This window comes from Theobroma cacao, chromosome 8 (genome assembly GCF_000208745.1).
Source record: "Theobroma cacao cultivar B97-61/B2 chromosome 8, Criollo_cocoa_genome_V2, whole genome shotgun sequence".
Classification (NCBI taxonomy): domain Eukaryota; kingdom Viridiplantae; phylum Streptophyta; class Magnoliopsida; order Malvales; family Malvaceae; genus Theobroma; species Theobroma cacao.
The window spans coordinates 14,520,481-14,542,125 of NC_030857.1; the positions used below are offsets into that span (position 1 = coordinate 14,520,481).

A 21,645-nucleotide genomic window follows, 5' to 3' on the forward strand; every position below is an offset into this window, starting at 1 on the left:
AAAGTCAATCTCATCCTCACATACCATTGGCTAGATTCGACCTAGAGAAATTCATGGAGAAAATAAATATTTTTCTTGTTGTTTTACTCATAAACATGCTAAACTAACACTAAACACTAACATAGCTCAAAATCAAATTTATCTAACAACTTTCTCACTCTAAACCCATATGACCAGAATTGAAATCATCCTCAAATCATATGATTCAACCATGGAAAATGATGGGAAATGCATGGAAAAGGTAAAGCACAAGACAAATTTAAGAAATGTTACATTTTTTTCACTTGATTTTTGAATTTTCACCAATTTTCCCTTTAAATTTCTTGACTAGGGTTTTATTTTCTCCTTTTTATCTCTTGTTTCTTGCTTGGCCGAATGTTGAAGAAGAAGAATGGGTTATGGGCTGATTTTTTTATGCCTTTATATTAGTTTAATGAAATAATATTATTTTATTCATATTTTGAATATTTTATTAATTCATTTTTTTTTCTAGCCATCCACTTGTCTTACTTTTTCCACCATGCATTCCCTTTGACTTATCCAAGTCTTAAGTGAAATTTTCAGATTTTTTCAAAGTTTTGGTGGAGTAAATTTTTTAAAATTACACTTTTACCCCTGAACTTTTCAAAAATTACATTTTTATCCCAAAAATTGAAAATTTGCCATAATGCATAATTTTCACTCCTCATACTCATTTCACACTTCAAATAATTAAATTTGATCAAAATCCTTTCAAAAATTAAATTTTTGATTTTGAATGGTAAAATTACCATTTTACCCCTATACTCTAAAAATACCATAAACTCATATTTTTCACTGTTAAATCTTCCAATTGTACTTCAATACTCATGTCATACTCAAACATGTCAAATGGGGCTAAGAAAATCTTTTCTAAAAATTCTCATTTTGTCCTCAAATTGCAAAATGAGCATTTTACCCCAACGGGTCAATTTTCCGGATTGACTCCAAATCGGACCTCGAACTCCGAATCACCATTTTGAGTCATCCCTGAACTGTGAAATTCTCAATTTCATCTTTAAGATCTCGATTTTATCTTGTTCGATATTTAATCGACTTAACTGTACTTCTAGGGGCAATATCGTCTTTTGTCAATTTTTCGGGCTTCTTAATATACAAACATTCTATCGAGTATGTGAATGACACCGTAATTACTTTATAGAGCAGGGTTTGACATTTTTATTAATTTAAAGAAGGAAATTGGTTAAGATGGCACCTTGGATAAAGGTTCAAATCTTGTTAATTACAAAATTTTATAATATTATAATATTATATATAATTAAATTCGATATTAACATATTGTGATATTCCAAATTTACCCATACTTAAATCGAGAATTAAAAATTTTATCCAAATTTACTCCATAATCTAATATACAATACCTAAATCTTATATTATCGGATTGGATACCAGCATACACTCGTTTATATCCTTAATATATTGATTACATTTTTTATATTCTTCTTACTATTTACACATGGCAAAATCGAATTCATCACCTAAACTCACACGGTAGCGACTCACCGCAGAGGAACCATCTCCCCTTCTATTTTCCTCGAAAACTATAGATGGCAACTGCCTGTAAAACAACCGGCCGGCTTTTGACAAAAATGGAAACAGAAAACCCGAAAGAAACCGGAGAAATCGAAGCGTCGACCCAGGACCCAAGAAATGAACCTAAATCCGACCCGAATCCAAGAACCGTGAAGACGAAAATGCCCGAAGTAGAGATCCGATTGTATCGACGAGGTAAGGGTCCGATCGACGTGTTCAAGTCAAGCTTGGGAGGGTGGGACCAGGACCAGCTGGAGGTCCGAGAAATTCTTGAGAAATACGGGTTTAAATCGATTTATGCTTTCAATACCCAGTCGGGTCGGGGCGTCCCAATCCGATTTCATCCGAGAAATGGAAGGTCTATTATCGGATACAAGGACGGATCAGTGGTTCACATTGACGGCGAACCAAAGGTAATTTCAGATTTATCTCTAATTTCATGATTATTCGCGATTTTTTTAATTTGTTGATTATATGTGATTTTTTAAAATGAATTATATCAAATATATATTGTCGATAATTTAATCAATTTTATATCTTGAGTTGGACTGTAAAGTTACTTCGGATATAAAGTTCATATATCTGAAAATTAAGGATCAAAATTTTCTTTTTTCTAGTAGCAAAATCCATTATACTATTCGCTTTTTATTTTTATCAAAATTTAAATAAACCTACTATTTTATTTTATTTTTTTAGTTTTTAGCAACTTATAGAGAAGCAAAAAGTAAGTAAAGGTACTGATTGATTCAGTTACAGCCTTCTCCTATACCATAAATCCTAACCTAGGACATAAGCTCGAAGCTTTCAAGATGAATGCTACAGTTCTAACCCTGGGGTGTTCCCTTTGGGACATTGAGTTATTGCTTTCACTAATCGCATTTTGCTTCAAGAGGCAAAATGCAATATGCAAAATGCATGCTTGGGTATATAACCAAACAATGCTTTTTTTTTTTTTTTGCGAAATTAAAGATTGAAGGAGTAGTTTCTTCAGAGAAAAAAATACATTATTTTACTTTTATGTAGAATAATTATATTGTTATTGATGTTGCTATTATGGTTTTGTTTTCTGCCATTTGCTTTTGTTTTTATAGCAATTTTTGTAAGACCTAAGCAAAAAATAAGTAGTGAAAGCAACAACTAAATGGAGCCTTATGAAACTTTAGCTAATTATATGGCTGTTTGTTTTAAGTTTGAGCTATGAAGTAATCTGAATTACTAGAATATAGTGCAAAATAAATTGAAAATTTAGCAGTGAACACTGAATGGAGGAGTATTCTATACTGATTAATAAGGATGTTGAGCTATTTAAACCCTTGTATTCTTGTGTATTGTTTCACACCAGGTTGAGATTGGCTTTTGATGTTATTTTTTTGGGGGGTACAAAGATTGGCTTTTGATTTATCATAGTAATGAATTAAACAAGTTGGATGCTCTAGGACTCTCTAGAGAATCACCTACCAAGCATGGATTATCAGGATCATATACCATTCAAAGTGAGCACCCAATCCTCTAAACTGATTAGATTTTTGTTTTTGTAATCGTTGTCTACTTTCTGCAGTTTTAAAATAATTTTGTTTCCAAACTTAGCAGTATGGCTTTCAAACTGGAATGGACATCAACTTGGTGAGAGCTTTGTATCATCAGGTCACTAGTGTTCAATTGCTAGGTCATTCAAGTGAACCTCTATTCCATAAAAGATACTTAATATTACAGATATAATACATAGAAATACTCTGTTGCAAACTTGGCATGTAAGTGATATTTACATTAGAATAATAGATATACATATAAGCTTTTAACTCTGAATACTTATAAAACGACTGTTTTTACCAAAATTCTACTCAAAATTTTAATATATTTAATATAGGTTAAATTATGCTTATATACTCTCTTTATAATGGTTATTAGCAAAACCAGCTCATTATGGGATGCTTAGAAGGACTTGTATGGCATTGAAAACCACGGCTTAAACCTTGGGGTGATAAGGCTTAAAATTTACCAATCAAAATACCATATAAATTCAGTTGACTCAAGGAAAAACCTAGAGAATTCCAGTGGGCTGATTTGATTCTTAACTTGTCAAATGCAAATATGTTGTAAAGTGAAACAAGGATTGGACTGCATCCCTAAACCAACTAAAACCTTGAGATTGATTTATACATATTTTCTTCAAATAATCTTCTCCAAACCACCCATCTTTATACAAATAAATAAAATAATGAGTTATATCCTTTGTGTTCTTGCCCTTAGACTGTATACGCCTTCCAATGCACATGATTCTCAACTAATGATTCATGTTGCAGATCCCAACTAGTGTCCAATATCTCCCATGTTCAACTTTTTTCCATGTATGGAACAGATGGTCAATTGTTTGTCTAAAGCAATTAAATATATCTTAAAAAGAGAGGTAGACTGTGAGTTTCCCTTCATGACGTATGAAGTATGCTCGCTTTTTTTATACCTTCTTATAGTTATTTACCCTGTTCCTCCATTGCATGGATCTTTAGAAAATCTTACATAGCTCACTCTTTCTTTTCCTATGGTCTTAAAGGTCTCTTTAAAGTTTGTGGTTCCAAATCTAGAAACCAATATACGTGTGTGTGCGTGCATGCGGATGAGTAAGTGGGTGGTTTTGTGGGCAATAAATCATGGACTTTGAGCCTGGACTGCTTAAGTTGCTTTCATCTTGGCTTATCTGCTCTTGGCTGATGACTGTAAAACTCATCATGATGCTTATGATATGACTTCTGCATAAGCTGATAGATGTGTGGCTTTATCTTTTGTTCTTGATTTCAGGATTCTTTGATCAAACCTATAACCAAGATCTTGGTAGGAATAGCAGTTACAACGCTTTTGATAGCTCTGGCAGTGAAGGATACTCCTGAATGGATCAAGAAATTAAACATATTTGGTGGTGACTTTCCTCCTTGGGTCCTTGCTTGCATTGTTATTGTTTTTACACGTATGAGGAAGAGAACTAGGGATTTCTTGAAGAAGCTTGGTTGGTGATGCTGATCAGTGTTAAATTTTGTGCTTCTCCGCATCAGTTGTTTTTTTTTTTTTTTTTGCTTAGTAGATCTGTTCATGTGTGTGAAACACTTGCATAATTATAGAATAAAAGTGCCAGAAGATGTGGTAAATTCTAATGAAACTCATTTTCTCTAATTAACCTGTAAGATTTTGAAGTGAAGGGAATTCAGTGACAAGGTTCAAGTTTTCTACCAGGATATATCTTCTGTTTCGTTTCATTCTTATTAATTAATACTACACAATAGTTATGCTAAATGCTAAAAGCTAAAAATAAATACGTTTGAAGTCTATTTGTACCGTACTAAGGTTACAGCTTAGTACTGGTAATAGCTCGAATGCATTGATTCTTCTCATATATCCGGAAAGCGTTCAATGTGTTCTTCCTGGCAAGGGTAGCTTTCCCACCATGCTTCCCCTGATAAACTTGGAGGCTTCAGGAAGAAACTTCATTGGCGGTGAAACTTTGAAATTTCTGCAGAATGAGCTCATTGTTGATTAAATCTTTCCCAATCTTCAACTCACCAAAGTCGTCAATTCAGGAAATATAAAAACCACCAACACGTGGAACCCCTCTAATGTTTCAGGTCAACTCCGTCCTCATCACCTGTACCGTTTCCAACCCCCCTTTCCAACAATTAAATTGATCCTTGTCAGGGACCAATTCAGTGTCATTGTTAAAGTTCCACGAAATTCTTCCTTAGAAACAGTTTAATAATTAGACCAATCGGAGTGATTCACATGTACAAAAGTTAAATCATTTTACCAAAAGTTTAATATCTTATTTAAATAGGTATTTGAAATTATCATTATAACATATTTCCTATTAAAAAAATAATATATTTTCATTATTCAGTTAAAATATTTTGTAGTGATATAATTTCCAATTAAAATTTTTATTGTATATTTTGGAGCTTATATATATATATATATATATATATATATAATATATATATATATGCTTATTTGGTCCCTTGGGAAGTTGAATAATGAATGAGAGCGACATTGGCTATCAAAATTATGCTTCATATGCCTCACCTCAAATTCCACCATCTTTTTGTTCATGTCAATTTACACTATTACATCACAAATACAAGTCAAATATTTGACCTAAAAATTGCGAATGCTTAAAATGTTACAAAATTTAAATAAATTCAAGTGACATTTTAATATTTGACTTAATGATAAGTTTATTAATCTTCATATTTAAAAAATTGTGTTTGAATTCTGTTTTTTCTCAAATAAAAAAAATCTAATGATAAACAAACGGTAAACAATATTATCAATCTTAACATCCGAATATTTAATTCGATGATAAATATAAATCTATGTATTAAAAAATTACATTTAAATTCACCTTTTAATTTATATATCACTAATCTTTTTAGTTTGATATCAAATTATATTTTTGGTTAAAATTAAAAGTAATTTTTACCCATTTCAAAAATCTCTTTCATTTCAAAATTTGAATTTGAAATTTTCAAATTAAAATTTTAAAATACAATGACTGAAATGTCCTCTTAAAGACAAACAAATAAAAAATGAAGATGGACAAAACTAAAATGAAGACTAATGTCATGCATGGGACCCGTGTAATTCAACCATTGTCTTGCTTCATTGGGATCCCAAGCGTCATTGGTTTACCATTTTAATCAGTCAATACACGTTGATGTGAACATGTCAAATCTTATTCAGACAACAAGAAAGGAAGACATCCTTAAATTTTTTAATTAATTTTAGATTATCATTTTAATGTAATGTTGCCTATCATTAATTAGATATTTTAAATCGATGTTTGATATTGCATAAAAAAATCAATAAGCACAAAATATTCAAAATAATCTTATGATTAATAATATTTTATAAAATAGTACTTAATTCATCATTCTATATAACATGTTTGGTTGAAAGAAATGAGAAGGAATGACATCCTTCTTTCACTTTACTTGGTTCAAGAATGATAGGCTTGAACAGTTATTATGAACCTCCCCCTCCATGCTGATATAATTTTTTGTAGTGATATAATTTCCAATTAAAATTTTTATTGTATATTTTGGAACTTATATATGCTCATTTGGTCCCTCGGGAAGTTGAATAATGAATGGGAGCGACATTGGCTACCACAATTTTGCTTCATATTCATCCCCTCAAACTTCCACCATCTTTTTGTTCATCTCAATATACGCTACTGCATGTAAATGTAAGTTGCATATTTGACTTAAAGATAGTATTTGGTATGAGAAATGTGTACTCACATTTTTTGTTATGAGCTCAATTAAATTACATTACAACATTTGTTTTGAAGCAAGTCAATACAATATAAAATTGTAATGTAATCACAATTAATAGATATAATATAATTGTACTAAACAACCAATGCAATGTTATCAAACATTATTTGACAATTTTTCCATTTTTCCATCAATAAAATTCTAAAACTTAATTTTNTATTCAAATAAAATTTAAAAAACCCAAAAATAATTTTTGATTGTTAACGAAAATTCTAGACGATAAAGAATAGAAATAATTTTTATTTTTAAGAAATTATAAAAGATTAGAAAATTCATAGAATAAAAAATATATGAAGAATTTTTGAAAAAATAGAAGATGTTCTTTTTTACGATCATAATTTTTTAAAATTATAAAAATTATTTCCTTTTTTTAACTTTTAATAAAATCTAAAAAATAAAAATATTTATATTTTACTTTCATTTTTTTCAAAAAAAATCTCTTTTTGTTTTTTATTTTTTTATTTTGATTTTTTTCAAAAAAGAATTCTTTCCATTTTTATTTTTTTAGGATTTTTTCATAATAATAATAATAACAATGTATTTTAAAATTTTAAAAATTTCTAACAAATAAAAAATTATTTTTAATTAATATTAAAATGGATTTGCCTTATTTGATACTTGGTTATTTGTTGCGAGAATAGTACCTTTGTTTTATTGTTGGTGAAAACTAGTTTTGGCATTTTATTTTTTATTAAACTCTCAAGGAGTTAATCTCTATATTTTATGATTTTCTTATTGTGGTGTTTTATGATAGGTGAGTTTGGGATTGTTTCCCAATTGTCTAGCAGATTGCTTGACCATTTGATGTATATTATTTACTTTCCAATTGATAATTGAAGTTCAACTAATATCAGTGTATTATAGAGTAATTTATTCCTATGAAGTTTGATTTTCCAATTTCTATACGTTTCTTTTTGTTTATGTCATATACACGCTAAATTTGTATTATAATAAATAAAAATAAAATATATGAAATTATAATAAGAAATAAAAATTAAATATATGAGATTAAAAATTAATTTAAGAGATAATATCAAATAAAAATTATAATAAAAAACATACAAGTATATTAAACTTGTATTTTAATATATATATATAGGGGTAATTTTGAAAATTAATATTACATTTGCGATAAAGTACTTGTAAACCAAACACTACAATGTTATTTTCTCAACATTTTAATAAGCACTTTTCTAATATACTAAACCTTATAATGTTATCTTCTCAGTAATCATATTCTTTATAATCACATTTTCTACAATCATATTCCCTGCAATGTGAATGCATTGTAAGGCACTAAACGTCACTTACAAGTTGTCTAAAACATTACCCTTGCATGGCTTGAATATTTGAAATGTTACAAAATTTAAACTAATTCAAGTGATATCTTAGCATTTGACTTAATGGTAACTGCATAAATCTTTGTGTTCAAAAAATTGTGTCCCAATTCTCTTTTTCTCATTAAAAAAAAATCAAATGATTAACAAACAATTGACAATATCACCAATCTTAAAATCTGAGCATTTAATTTAATAATAAGTATAAATCTTTGAGGTCAAAAAATTGCATTTGAATTATATTTTCGGCTAATTTTAACCATTTCATCATTCTTTCTTTGGTCTCAAAATTCAAATTTGAAATTTTCAAATTAAAATTTTAAAATGCAATGACTGAAATGTCCCATTAAAGACAACATATAAGAAATTAAGATGGACAAAACCAAAAGGAAGTCTAATGTCATGCATGGTACCAGTGTAATTCAACCATTGTCTCGCTTTACTGGGATCTCAAGCTTAATTGGTTTGCCATTTAATCAGCAACACACGTTGATCTGAACATGTCAAATCTTACTCAGACAGCAAGAAAGGAAGACATCCTAAAATTTTGTTTTTGTATATATAAAGTCGCTTTCCATTCAAATCTGATTAGTGTTAATTACTTTTAGATTATCATTTCAAAATAATCTTATTATTAATAATTAAGAAAAAATGAGATAATTTTAATTTTTATTAAATAAATAATTATTAAAATAATACTTAATCTATCTATATAGCATGTTTGGTTTGAGAGGGAAACACTTTATTTGGTTCACGAAATGATCATTTTGGAAATGACTTGAATAGCTATTACCTACTTCTCCCTTGGTAATAATTATTTCATAGGTCAAGGAATATGCTGAAAATTTTTTATATAAAAATACCCTTAATAATTTTACAAAATTACTATTCTAAAAATGTTAAAATCTAATCCTAGTATGTAAAAGCAGTTTCCTCTTTTTCTTTCTCTCTACCTTATCCACCTCTCTTTCTCTCTGTAAAATATAATAAAATGAAATTAAAATAAAAAAATATATTAAATATTAATTCTAAATTATTAATGTTTTAAATAAATTGTAAATTTTTAATATTTTAATAGTTTTTAAAAATGAAATTAGAGATAGAATAAAATAAAAACAAAAAATCATATTAAAGTTTTAATTATAAATTATTAATATTTTGAATAAACTATAAATTATTAATATTTTACTATTTTAAAAACTGAAAATAAAGAAAAAAAATTAAAATTAAATAATACAATTAAAATTTAATTAATAATTATTAATATTTTAATAAATTATCAAAAAATTAAATATTTTAAATTAAAATTAATAAATTATAATAAATAATATTTTTATTCTTTGATCTTCTAAAATTATTCTTACCTACCAAGCAACAAAATAGTATAGAAAAGTAATTCCACTATTCCTATTCTATTTCCCTTATATTTCATTTCCTTAACCAAAGACATCACCTAGTTTTGATGAGTACAACAATTAATCAAAGTCATTGTCGTATTCCGTTAAACGTTAAAATCATATAAGTTGCCTTGCAGTTGAATAGGAATAAAATGATTCTGAAGATCATTCTCCTCTGTTATAAATTTTGTTAATTTTTTTTTGGATACAAATGATCGTATAAGTGAGCAATTTAATCATTCTCGAAAATCTTAATTAAATCATTATCAAATTCAGTAATCTAATCTCAAAATACAAATCATAAATTTTAAGAAGATCGTCTCATATTGTAAATTGTAGTAAATGCGGTGGTCCATATGTATCGTCCTGACGAAGCCATTTAGAGTGCGATGAGGAGCAAAAGGAAGACAGAAAACATGCAACTATGTTGATCAGTCGGTTGTTGAGAGAAAAAGAAAATAAAGAAAGGATGATGAAGGGAATTGAAAACGTGGGCAATGAAGGGAATTAACACGTGGGTCAATGCCTTTATTGCCATAGGAAATAGAAGGGAGCACATTCTACAAGCATTAAAAACAGATGAACGCAGCCATAGAAGAAAACTTTTTTGACCACCTACTCTGCTGAAAAGCCAATTTTGTCACATATAAATTGAGCTAACTTTCTCCTCATTACTATTCTCTGTGTTCAATTTGCTTTTATGTCTTTCCCTCTTTGTGTTTTTTCTTTGAAGAAGATATTGTTCCAAGTGGGTAGTTATCCTGGTCTTTAATTATGTTTATCTACGTGTCATTCCTAAGTGGCAAATTTGACTCCTTTAAAAAATCAATTAAAATAGAAATTGCATAAATGTGAAAAAAAAGTACTGATTAGCATATATAAAGGACACCTAATATGATTAAAAAACAGTTTGAAGATTAATGTACAAAAAGCATATGGTTTGATTAATTAAGAAGTAGTGGCAGCAAAATCTAGATTAAGAAATTAAATTGTGGTTTCCAAAAAAATTAAAGAAATTAAATATATACATATATTATAAACGTACTATACCCTGAGATATAATATACAATATAATGCTTAATTAAAGTATGTAACAATGTCAGTAGTTATTTAAATATTTACTCTAATTATGTAAAAGAACATAGATTTACTGTAATTAATGTTTATTCTTTCACTTTTTTTTAGAGAAAATGCACATAATTAACTTGTGTTATATAATTAGTTACATAGATTTGTTTGAAACATTTTGATAATTGAATACCACAAAAAGCAGGTAAATGGAAAAACATATCAGTTAATATAACATTAAGAATACAAACTGAATATTTATAAATTAATCTGAATTCAGTACTTTGATGTATATATTTCTTTTGAGCTCACCATATATATATATATGCAATTATACAGTAGTGCCATGGGACCTCTTAAATTTAAATTATTGCTTTGTTTTCTGGCTCATCAAATTAGGAAAAGCTGCCAATGAGGCTTGGGTATGGGTGTAAATAGGCTGTTTAATTTGGCATGTTAGTTTGGTTGAACTTGAAAGATTCTCAAGTTGGATTCGCTTACTATAAATTGTATATTGAGTTTGAGCTCAACACTTAGTCAAATCAAATTTGAGTATTTTAATATTAATCTAATCCCTTTTATTTTTATAATATATGTTATTATATATATGTATATCATGCGTATAATAATATAGAATCATATAAGTCATTGATCTCAATAATAATGATTTAAAATCGAAATTCATTTTAATTTTAATTAATCAAATTTGAATAACTCAAATGTGAAGTTTAAATTTAAAGTTGAAAATTTAATTTATATTCGAGCTAAGTTTCAAATCTCGAATTTTAAAGTTGAATCAAGTTGAGGTTTTCATGACATCAACTTAAATAAACTTCAATTACCTCATCAAAGCCTCACCTTAATAATAACAATTAAGGTAAAGTTTGTGAGACCATCTATATATAATAATATATTAAGGTCTTTAGAGGCTTATAAGTTTTACTTTATGTTGATTTTATGCAACTCAACAAAACTTCTCCCGTTATGTTAGCTTTTATACAACAATTCAAATGAAACCCATCATTCACAATATGGTAATAGAGCAATAAAATATCCTTCACACCATTCTAGTTTCTTTAAAAAGAAAAGGAAAGAAGAAAGGAATATGTATGTATGTATATATGTTTCTTTGTTAGAAGAGGATCCATAACATAATAGCAGTAAATTATAAAATTTATTTAAAAGTACACACATCAAATTAATGTCTTCCTCCTTAGTCCCTCCCCCTTTCCCCAACTTATAATTAAGAAAGTAGAGTGAAATGCTTCTCGATTGAAAGCATTAATTAGGATAGCATTAACTTAGATGATAATCATATGTATATACATGTACGAGTGATGGATTGAAGCAACAGTCTTATATATCTAACTAGGGTTGATGTTGTTGATGATGATGTAGAAATTGAAGCTGGTGTGAAGTCCGTTGATCAGGATTTATGGCATTGTGGCATATGTCCGTGTCTGCACTAGGGCTTTCATGGTGATGCTTACCCTCGTAAGTTGTTATGACAAACCGAGGATCTTCTTTGTCCCTTTCCACTCTCTTTTTCACCTTGCATCCTGCCGTTGAGCACCGGTAATAGTTCCTGTTCCATGTATATATGTCACTCTTAAGAAACAATCAGCCCCTCAATCAATGATCCATACCTCATGAAATTTAACAAAACTGCAAACATAAGCAACAAACAGATTTCCAATATCCATCCCTGGCCCACCCCATGATCCGTAAGACATTAGTTTGCCTGGAAATTGGCACCTTTAATTTTACCAAAACTTGAACCAAAGGCATGCAGCTTATCTAAATTACTTCTAGAGGAAGACTTTGTATTATTACATGTATGTAAATGATGAAACTAGAATAATCATAGAATATATTTCCCGGTCCTTAGAGCCATGAAAGTCGTCGTTGCGATCGAGCTGAAGTGAGGATGTATATATATCAGCTAACCCGTAAAAACCAGCTGCCGCATGTAGGAGTTTGGTTTCCTTGCTTGATTAAATCACTTATATGCTCTTAATAATCCCTTAATTTCTAATCTAATATTTCTGGGTTTTTCAAGCAAGGAAGGTGAGAAGTATGCAGGATGCTTGATGATGATGAGAGAACTGATCAACCCTTTGTTTCTTATAACCATGGAGTTTGTACAGGCACCTTCGTTCCAACTCTATGGCTATAAAAGATCGAGGTATATCATCAATAGATTGAAAACTGGGGATTAATAATTTACATGAAACCTAGCCCTAGAGTGAAGGGAATGATTAGATCATTTGTGTTTCAAGTCATCAGTTATTTAGCTCATATGATCATCTACGCCAAAGCCAAAGCCAAAGCCAATTACAGGATGATTTAATTACCTTGGATTAGGGTTATTCTTGACCCTCTTCTTCCCATATTTTCTCCATTTGTACCCATCATCCATTATCTCAAGATCAGATTTGGTTCGGAAAGCAATTTTAAACCCCACATGATCATCCATCTCCATTGTCTTTACATAACCCTCACCATTTCTATACAAGAAAGAAAATTACCGGAATTAGTAAAAATATACTTAACAAATCTAGATTGACAGAAAAAGTACTCCAATATTTTAATAAATAAATAGCTAGGAAGCAAGGAAATTAATTAGTTACTGTTGCATATAATCAACAAAGCTGCTTCTTGGAACCTCCCAGCAACCATTGACTGAACTGCTAGTCATCTCATCTGATGAAAGGAAAGGACTTTGAGAAAGAGTAGTCGACGCTTTAAGACAGGAAGATGAAGGGGCATTAGTTTCAAAATTAGTTCCTTCACCTGCATCAGCAGCTAGAATTAGAAAGTCTTCATCAAAGTCTAGTTGATCGGTACTGTTATCATCCATGACGGCGTGACTGTAAATAGGGCTTGAGGTTTGTTGTGGGATGTTAACTGCTGCTGCAGCTGCTGCTAGGAAGGTGGTGATGTTAGAGTTGGACATGGTATGCTTGGAGTAAGAGAGGGTGTGAGTGGAAAATCTTCAGAAAAAAGAAAGAGAGTTGGAAATTTCTTTGTCCTTGATCAACTTTTATACGAGAGAGAGCTAGGGCAATATGGGCATTAACACTTGACAAAAATTTATTTAGGGGTTTTTCATGGGAACTTCCTTGTGGAAGACAGTAGTCTCCCTTTCATACTGCCGCCACGTGTCTTGGACTTTTGCTTTGCATTCTACCCATTTACATCATAACTTTCTACACATTGCGGTCTGATTCCTAATATTAATTGACAAGGACATGTAACACTCTAACACATAAAAAAAATTAAAATGTTTAATAAAATTTTTATATTTTTATTTTGAACTCAAATAATTTTTTGTAAATAATAATTGACTAACTGTTATTAATAAAAACATAATTTGTCAATAGATGCCACGTGGCATGATGATGTGTCATAATAGATGATACTTGACATATTGATGTGATATGATAACATGATCATGCGAAATTTTTTATCTTTCACGTTAGTGTCATGTGAGCATAAAATGATGAGTGATGTTTTGATTAATGATAATTAGTTAAATGTTAGTTATAAGAATCTATTTGACAAAAAAATAAATAAATAAAGAAGCATAAAGATTTATTTAAAATTTTTAAATAATTTGAAGACTTTTTGAAATGTTATGTCAAAAATAAACTAATTATCAGCAAATTGGATACTTTGGTGGTTTTGAAACCAATGAATGAATTAGTATGAAAGGGCTGAAAACAAATACTTTACTATACCAAGAACCGCAAAAGGATTATTTAAGACCACAAACCATTTCTATTGAGTCTCTGAAACGTGTGTGAAAATTTAAAGCATTGACAAACATGAAGAAAAAGTTTTGAAAATGTGCTCTTTGAAAACACCTTTATAAGCATATATACCAGACCATATTGCTAGATACGATCATGGAGCTTTGACAATATTAAGATTTTTATTGTATTTTTCTTTACCAAAAAGAGTAATGTGGTTTGAATTGAAGGTTCTATCCACACGTGCCAATTGAGCTAAACAGCCCAAGTGGCGTACTACTTAAAAAATATTTTAGTTTCAAATATTAATGTGTATTTCATAAGGTTCAAATTAACTCTGTCCTTTATTTTTATTTTTATGCTTGCTAGCTAGTTGCTACAAATATTTCCTCATTTCTTTTCAATTTTTCTTCATTTTCTTGTTCAATGGCTATATATATAGCACTGCAGGATGCATGGAGGGCTGAGCCACTAAGCTACCGTTAGTCACTCCATAATTATCTGATTGTTTTTCAACAAAAATTCCACTGTAATTTGGGACCACACCCTACAAATTTTACCCCCTTTACTTCTAGAAACGCTTGTTCTTTTATTGTAGAAAAACGTAGTTCATTTATATTCAAATTAAGATACTAATAAATTGGTAATAAATTGGAAGCTTAAGTTTCGGGCCCTCTCTAGAAAGGAACGTTTTTTATGGCTCTGATTGATAAAGCTAAAAAGTTTTCTGAGGAAAAATTTTCAGCCTATTTGGAAGGGAAAAAACTTTTATAAATGTACATAAAATTATAAAAAGTTTTATAGAACAATGGAAAAAATTATGTTGACCAAACGTAAAACATTTTCTATCTGCTTTCTCCTCTATTTAGGATTGATCCATAAACTTCGGATTGATCCTATTTAAAAAATATTACCCTTCCTTTTGCATACAATTAGGCATTAAACAGTGAATCTAAACATACCTACCACACCAAACTCCAATTTTAAGCTATATTATAAGAGATGAAATTTGCTGAATTCATATTGAAAAGGTTTACATCATCATTTTGTATCCGTAGTTGAAGAAGAAGAATGTCTGAATTCCTTGTATATGGCCAAAAAGTATGTTTAAATTTTGACGTTAAATTAATGTCCACATTCCTTGTATTAAAGATACCTGACAGGAAACATGCATGCATGGCAACTGGGATGAACTTACTAATCTATCATGAAAAATTCGTGGATTTCGAGAAGTTGACAAATGGAAAGAAAAGTCTTGTGTCTGGCTAATTGTCTTAGTATTAGTTGGAAATGTATCCAAGAAGTCGACAAGGTCACCTAACTAGAAACATATTAGCAAATATTGTTATAGACATGAACAGTTGATATAGCACAAAGCATGCATGCATCAAAGGAGAAGAGTTTTCCAGCAGTCTTTTTGCTTCTGATATGTGGTGAGAGACTGATTAGGCAGGCAACGGTTTTGGCGTGTTTAACTTAATTAATTGATTTCCTAGTTTTAGATGAATAAATATAGGGGGGTTGAATTAGGAAAAAGACTTTGTAGGAGAGAGAGAAGTCAACTCAGAATGTGTGGCTTCATTATTAAGAAATTTCGGGTGGGTTACCTTTTCACATACAATTAAACCTTTATTTCAAAGGTTGATCTTTTCTTTTCTTCAATCCATCATATTACTTGCTACTTGGTATCCTTTAAAGCAATCTTGTTTTACAGTACTTTTTTCGTCTCATTTTTATTGTCCATCTTTAATTTTCATGCCAAAAAGTGAAAAAAATTATAAAAAATAAATTTGTAATAAAAAAGTATGTAAATGTGTTAGGTGTTTAAAAAAGAAAAGAAAAGAGGACATAGTTTTGAAATATTAAAAAAAAACTATTGATAAAGAAAATGAAACAAAGAGAATATATATTTTACAAATTTTATATAAAAATATTTATTGAATTTTTAGTTAGATAAATGAAAATAAGGATTTATTAAATGCACATAGGCATTATCACTTGATCATAGAAATTGCATCTCATAAAACTCAAAATTTCTTTATAATAAACATTTTAAACTCATTATCAATATGCAATATACTTCTACACTATTACTTAATTACAGAAATATCACTTCATAAATGTACAAAAATAAAAGCTCAAAAGTCCTTTGAAATAAAGATTTTTAAAATTCCAAGTATTTATTTTTTTAAAAATTTTTAACATTTAAATGTATTTATTAACGAAATGACTATATTGAGTTCAATGATAATGTATAACACTTATAGTATTCTAAAAATAATTTTTTCATACCTTACAAATTTATGATTAACTAATGTACTGATTTAATCAAAAAAACAGACTATCATATATTTTTTTTAAATTCAAACTCAAGTTGATGTGATTAAAAATCATCATAAATATATAATATTTTAAAATATCAAATAAATATAAATATAATTTTAAATATGTTATTATATGTCTATTAAAGTAACTCGATTTTATGGTGGCAATAACTTGTCAGTAGAAGAGATTGGAGCTCGTCCAATTGGCTGAAAACTGTAGCTTGAAACCCTTCCAACGTGTCAAATCTGACCAAAGACCTTCGGCATGGGCAGCATCAACAATGGGTTTCATTCCAGGCCTCAACTTGGTGTTTTGTCTGTGTACCAGGTGCATGCGCATACCCTTGAGCTGTGTCACATGGCAAGATAGACTTTTCAATCTTTTAAAGTTACATTTGATTGAAATTTCTTTTACTTTTTGCTTTGTTTTATTCATATTTTATAAAAAGAGAACGCAACAAGCAAATCACAGAAAGTAGGAGTCGAAGTAATTAAAAAAGTTATTGCCCTATAAAACTCATGCATAACAAACATAGACTTTTGACCACGTATGCAAACATGAAATTCCAAAGGGGGAAAGATGTTTTGATGAATCTTTTGCCAGGCATGAGCGAATTTCACTTGATAGCAACAACCACTCATGAAGAAAATGTCACCAAATTTGGCCAAACTTTTGAGCTGCCAGTTTACATTTGCTTCAGGAATCAAAGTGATTTACAGCTTATCATGTGGGAAAGAGCCAAAAGAGGTCCATTTCTTTTGCCAAGAATTTGGCATTTAATTTTGCAATGAACAAGGGGAAATTAGAATTGCGGACAACGGATAAAAGCTAATGAGATTCGTTGTAGAGGATACCTGAAATTACTTAATTACCCTTACATCATTTGTTTTACCCTTCACTTCACTCTTTCTTTTTTTTTTCTTCTTCTTCTTCTTTTTCTTCCTTCCCGACGGTAATTGCTGCTAGATAGACATCGACTTGGGACAGGGCTAGCACTTGGATGCTGTCACAGGCAGAATTTGGCTCGATTTTTTTGACCATGATAGGACAATCCGGCTTTCTCCGATGACCGTCGATGGCTCAGTTGCCACTGATAACGAAAGTTCAAAATGATTAAGGGTAAATATGTAATTGCATATATCCTCCATGCAGCAGTCATGAACATTTATTTCCTTTTCTGTGCATAATAAATTATTATATTCTCCCATGGTTGCGAACTGTAATTAGTTTTTCTCTGTTACCCTTATTTCTAATTGCCCTAAAAATGAAGGCCATGGTCCCCCCGGTCAAGATTCCAGGCCCCATTTTTTAACAAAATTTGGACCATCTTTTCGCTGTTTCAAAGTCTTGAAAAGGATTTTCCAAAGAAAAAGGAGATTGGGCTCTTTTAAACTTCTTCTTTCCTTTTTTATTATTTATTTATTTTAGATGTGGGGGATTGCCCAAAGGAATATGCAAATGGTTGGTGAGATTCTTTTTTTTTTCGTTTTAACGTTCTTTGATATGTGCATTTGTATAAAAACTTGAAAATCTATCCCAATGTAATTCATTTTTTGTTAGTACGTACAAACAATGCAGTTTTGTTCTTATTTTGATATAAAATAGAGAGTATTATGATTTAAATATTTTTTTCCACCCAATCTTCACTTTAAACTTACTATTGAAATATTGAATATTGTTGACTTAGACAAAAGATTATTAGTACTATTGATAGTCTTTTGAAATAAAATATGTTACTGATATTTTCTTGATAAATTCGTTGAGTTTAGTATATCTATTGATATGAAAACATCACTAATATAGCTTTATAATGTTGGCTCCAAGTAGATTTGGTAACTTTGTAAACTATATGATAACACGACGCAAAACTAAGTGAATATGGGCTTAGGGTAATCGTGTTTGGTGTTTTAATTGTGTCGACATAGTTTATACACAAAATTTCATGTCTTAAATGTATCAAACCCAGTTAATCCATTTAAAACACCTTTATTAATTGTGTTATTGTGTATCATATAATTGGTGACCCGTTTATTACCCTTTTAATTAATTGTCTAAACATGTCTACTTGACATGTTTATGATCTTTTAAACCCTTATATAAATAGTTTCTTTTGTTATGGTTGATGATGATAGGGATAAATTTTATTATGTTTGATGGATAATATTGTTTTATTATAATTTTTTTATAATTATTAGTTTTAAATTTGAATAGTGAAGTTATATTTCATTTATAATTATATGTATTTTAGTTTAATCGTGTTTAAAATTTTAATTGTGTTAATCATTTAAATGGTTTATCAATTGTGTCATGTCATATAAAATTTAATCCGACTTGTTTAATAAACATATTAAGCATGTTGTGTTTTGTTACACGCTTAATAAACGTATGTGTGTTTGTGTTTAAGATCACAACATGATTAACTAATCTTTTCATGTTTATATTTATTCGCATAACTGTTAATATTTTATATTTACATAACACAATTAAAATATGAGGACATGAATTGTCAATTTTACATTCGAGGAAGCATCCCACTCTCTAGGATTTGAGATTTCAATTTGAAGGAGAAGAGATTTATGAGATAAATGAACACTAGTTACTTTTTTATTATGTAGTCCAAACCTTTATCTTATGTTAATTATATGTGTGTGTGTGTGTTAGCTTTAGATTGATCCTAATTTTGAAATGACAAAATCATAATTAAAATTACTTAAATAAGTTTGTAGCTTAAATTCTTCATGTTCAAAAACCCCTAAGCAATTGGTTTTGAATGTCATAGTGTGTTACAACAAAAAGGTTCAAAATGAAGTGCTTTAAAAGGAAAGCTACTAGGATCGATCCCAAAAGTTAAGCAATCGATCCATGTTGTAAAAAACTAAATAGTTCTTATGCTGCTTATTAGGGATCGATACCCATTTCATAGAATTTTAAATTTGTAGCTTAAAGATTTATCACATGAAGGAAGGCATCGATCCCAGATAGCCATTTGTAGAACAAAAAGTGATTTTTTCAGCAAAGCAATGGCTTTATTTAGCATTAAATGCTTCCAGAAGGCTATAACACCCTTCTAAGTATAGATAGGCCTCCTGATGGGTTTGGCTATGGATAGCATGCTCAAAATACGCAGCGGAAAGAGAATTAAAAACTTTATAACTAAACAACAAAACATGCTTCCACCCATGGATCACCTTGGTGATATTTAACACATAAAAGCATCAAATAAATTATTGTTTAGAAAGTTACCTTGCCATGTAATTTCGTAATCACAATGGCACTTTCCGAAACAATCCAGCGAACACCACAAGAAGCAAAAATCCTAGCCAATCAAGTGCTTGGCCTCCAATGGTAGTACACACGATTGCACTTGAACCTTCAACAAAAGAAGGAGTTTTTACTATACTTTGTGCTAGCAAAGAGGACAACAATTATCATTTTCTTTTTTTTTCATAATTTTAGCCGAACCTTTCTCGAAAATTGCTTCATAAGCAATTTTCTCGTTTTGAAATACCCCATACTTTGATATGGTGATAAATAAAGTTGATCGGATGCAAATTGAGGTCAATTAAAATGTTTAAAAGTGATAAAAGACAAAAGAAGTAGTTTAGGATAAAATATTTCGCACGCAAGAAAATAATAATAAAATAATAATAATTTTATCGGACGAGAATTTGTGAGATAAAAGGCGATTCAGAAGTCAAGGGAGGCATAATAAGGTATTTTGGGTACCAAGGAGACAAGATAAAATTTTTAGAATAAAATAATATTAAAATATTAATATTTAATCGGATGTCGAAATTAGTCATGAAGAAGGATCATATGATTGATCCAAGTGGGGGAGAAGAAATACAAGTGAATTTTTGGAGAAATGAGCGACAAAAGTGAAATACGCGTGTTTTATTAAGTCAAAGCAACGCGGATAAGTAAATATTTAAATATTGTGGTAATACCACTTTGAGGTGTAATTTTTATATTTCGGTGGTACACGCATCGAGAAAGGAAGTTAGATGAAAATTGAAATTTTTGGACGTATTAAAAGGATTGAAATTGGAATATAAAGATTAGAGGATATGTAGTGAAATTAGTGAGAAAAATAAAATGATCATAGAGTAAAAAAAAAAATATTAGAAGACCAACATGGGCAGCAGCCCATGTGGTCAATAAAAGAGTCAAAGACTCTTTACTTAGTGAATTGGAGGGGGGGGGGGGGGGCGGCCATGTGGAGCAACAAGTGAAGGAAGAAAAAACAAAATTTTGATGTGGTCGGCCATGAAGGAAGTTTGTGGAACATTCAAGAGAGAAATAAAATATATATGTGTAATTGACCAAACTAAGTGAAGAAGACCACGAAGAAAAGAGAGGTCGGTTGAGGGAGAGTAAAGAAAAAATAAAAGAGCAAAAGAAGAAGAAAGAACCGAGAGAAAGAAAAACAAAAAGAAAATCGTGCATGAGAAAGGAAAACAAAAGGAAAAGAAAGTTGAGTTGAGGGGCTATTTTTGCTACCATTCAAGAAGGGAAAGAGAACCATTTAAGGGCTGGTTTTGGAGGCTGAAAAGAGCCATTTTCTGTTGGTTTTGGAGGCTGGAAAGTGCCATTTTTTTGCTGATTTTGGAGGTCAAAAAGTACAGAATTTTGTAGCAGAAAATTTAATGTTTGAGGTGCTGTTTTGATGGTTAATTGTGGTTGTTTTAGCTGCAAATTTTTTGAAGGAAAGGTGCAACTTAGTTGCTGAATACTTGAGCAAAAACAACGGAACATAGCTGCTGATTTTGGAGCCAAAATAAGCAGCTGTAGCTGCTGAAAAATTTAGAGATAAAAAGCTAGGAAGTGTGACCGGTGGTGGAGGGAGAGAAAGGAAGAGAGTGGACGGTTTGTGCAT

The 21,645-nt window shown here is 29.9% G+C and overlaps 2 protein-coding genes across 3 annotated transcripts; one reads left to right on the forward strand and one right to left on the reverse strand.

Annotated features, from left to right (window-relative positions):
* On the forward strand, positions 1,477–4,801 carry LOC18592753. The gene is made up of 2 exons (XM_007019622.2): positions 1,477–1,985; positions 4,369–4,801. Exons 1-2 carry the CDS (start codon positions 1,587–1,589, stop codon positions 4,579–4,581), a joined length of 612 nt encoding a protein of 203 aa, XP_007019684.1. The 5' UTR covers positions 1,477–1,586; the 3' UTR covers positions 4,582–4,801.
* Positions 11,859–13,684, reverse strand: LOC18592752 (probable WRKY transcription factor 51). Of its 2 annotated transcripts, XM_018125635.1 has the most exons (4): positions 13,486–13,684; positions 13,323–13,395; positions 13,047–13,199; positions 11,859–12,277 (listed from the first exon to the last, which is right to left on the reverse strand). In XM_018125635.1, the coding sequence occupies exons 1-4, from the start codon at positions 13,646–13,648 to the stop codon at positions 12,061–12,063; spliced, it is 606 nt and encodes a 201-aa protein (XP_017981124.1). In that variant the 5' UTR covers positions 13,649–13,684; the 3' UTR covers positions 11,859–12,060. The 2 variants fall into 2 exon arrangements, with proteins under 2 accessions (XP_017981124.1, XP_007019683.1); XM_007019621.2 differs by having other exon boundaries at positions 13,323–13,684.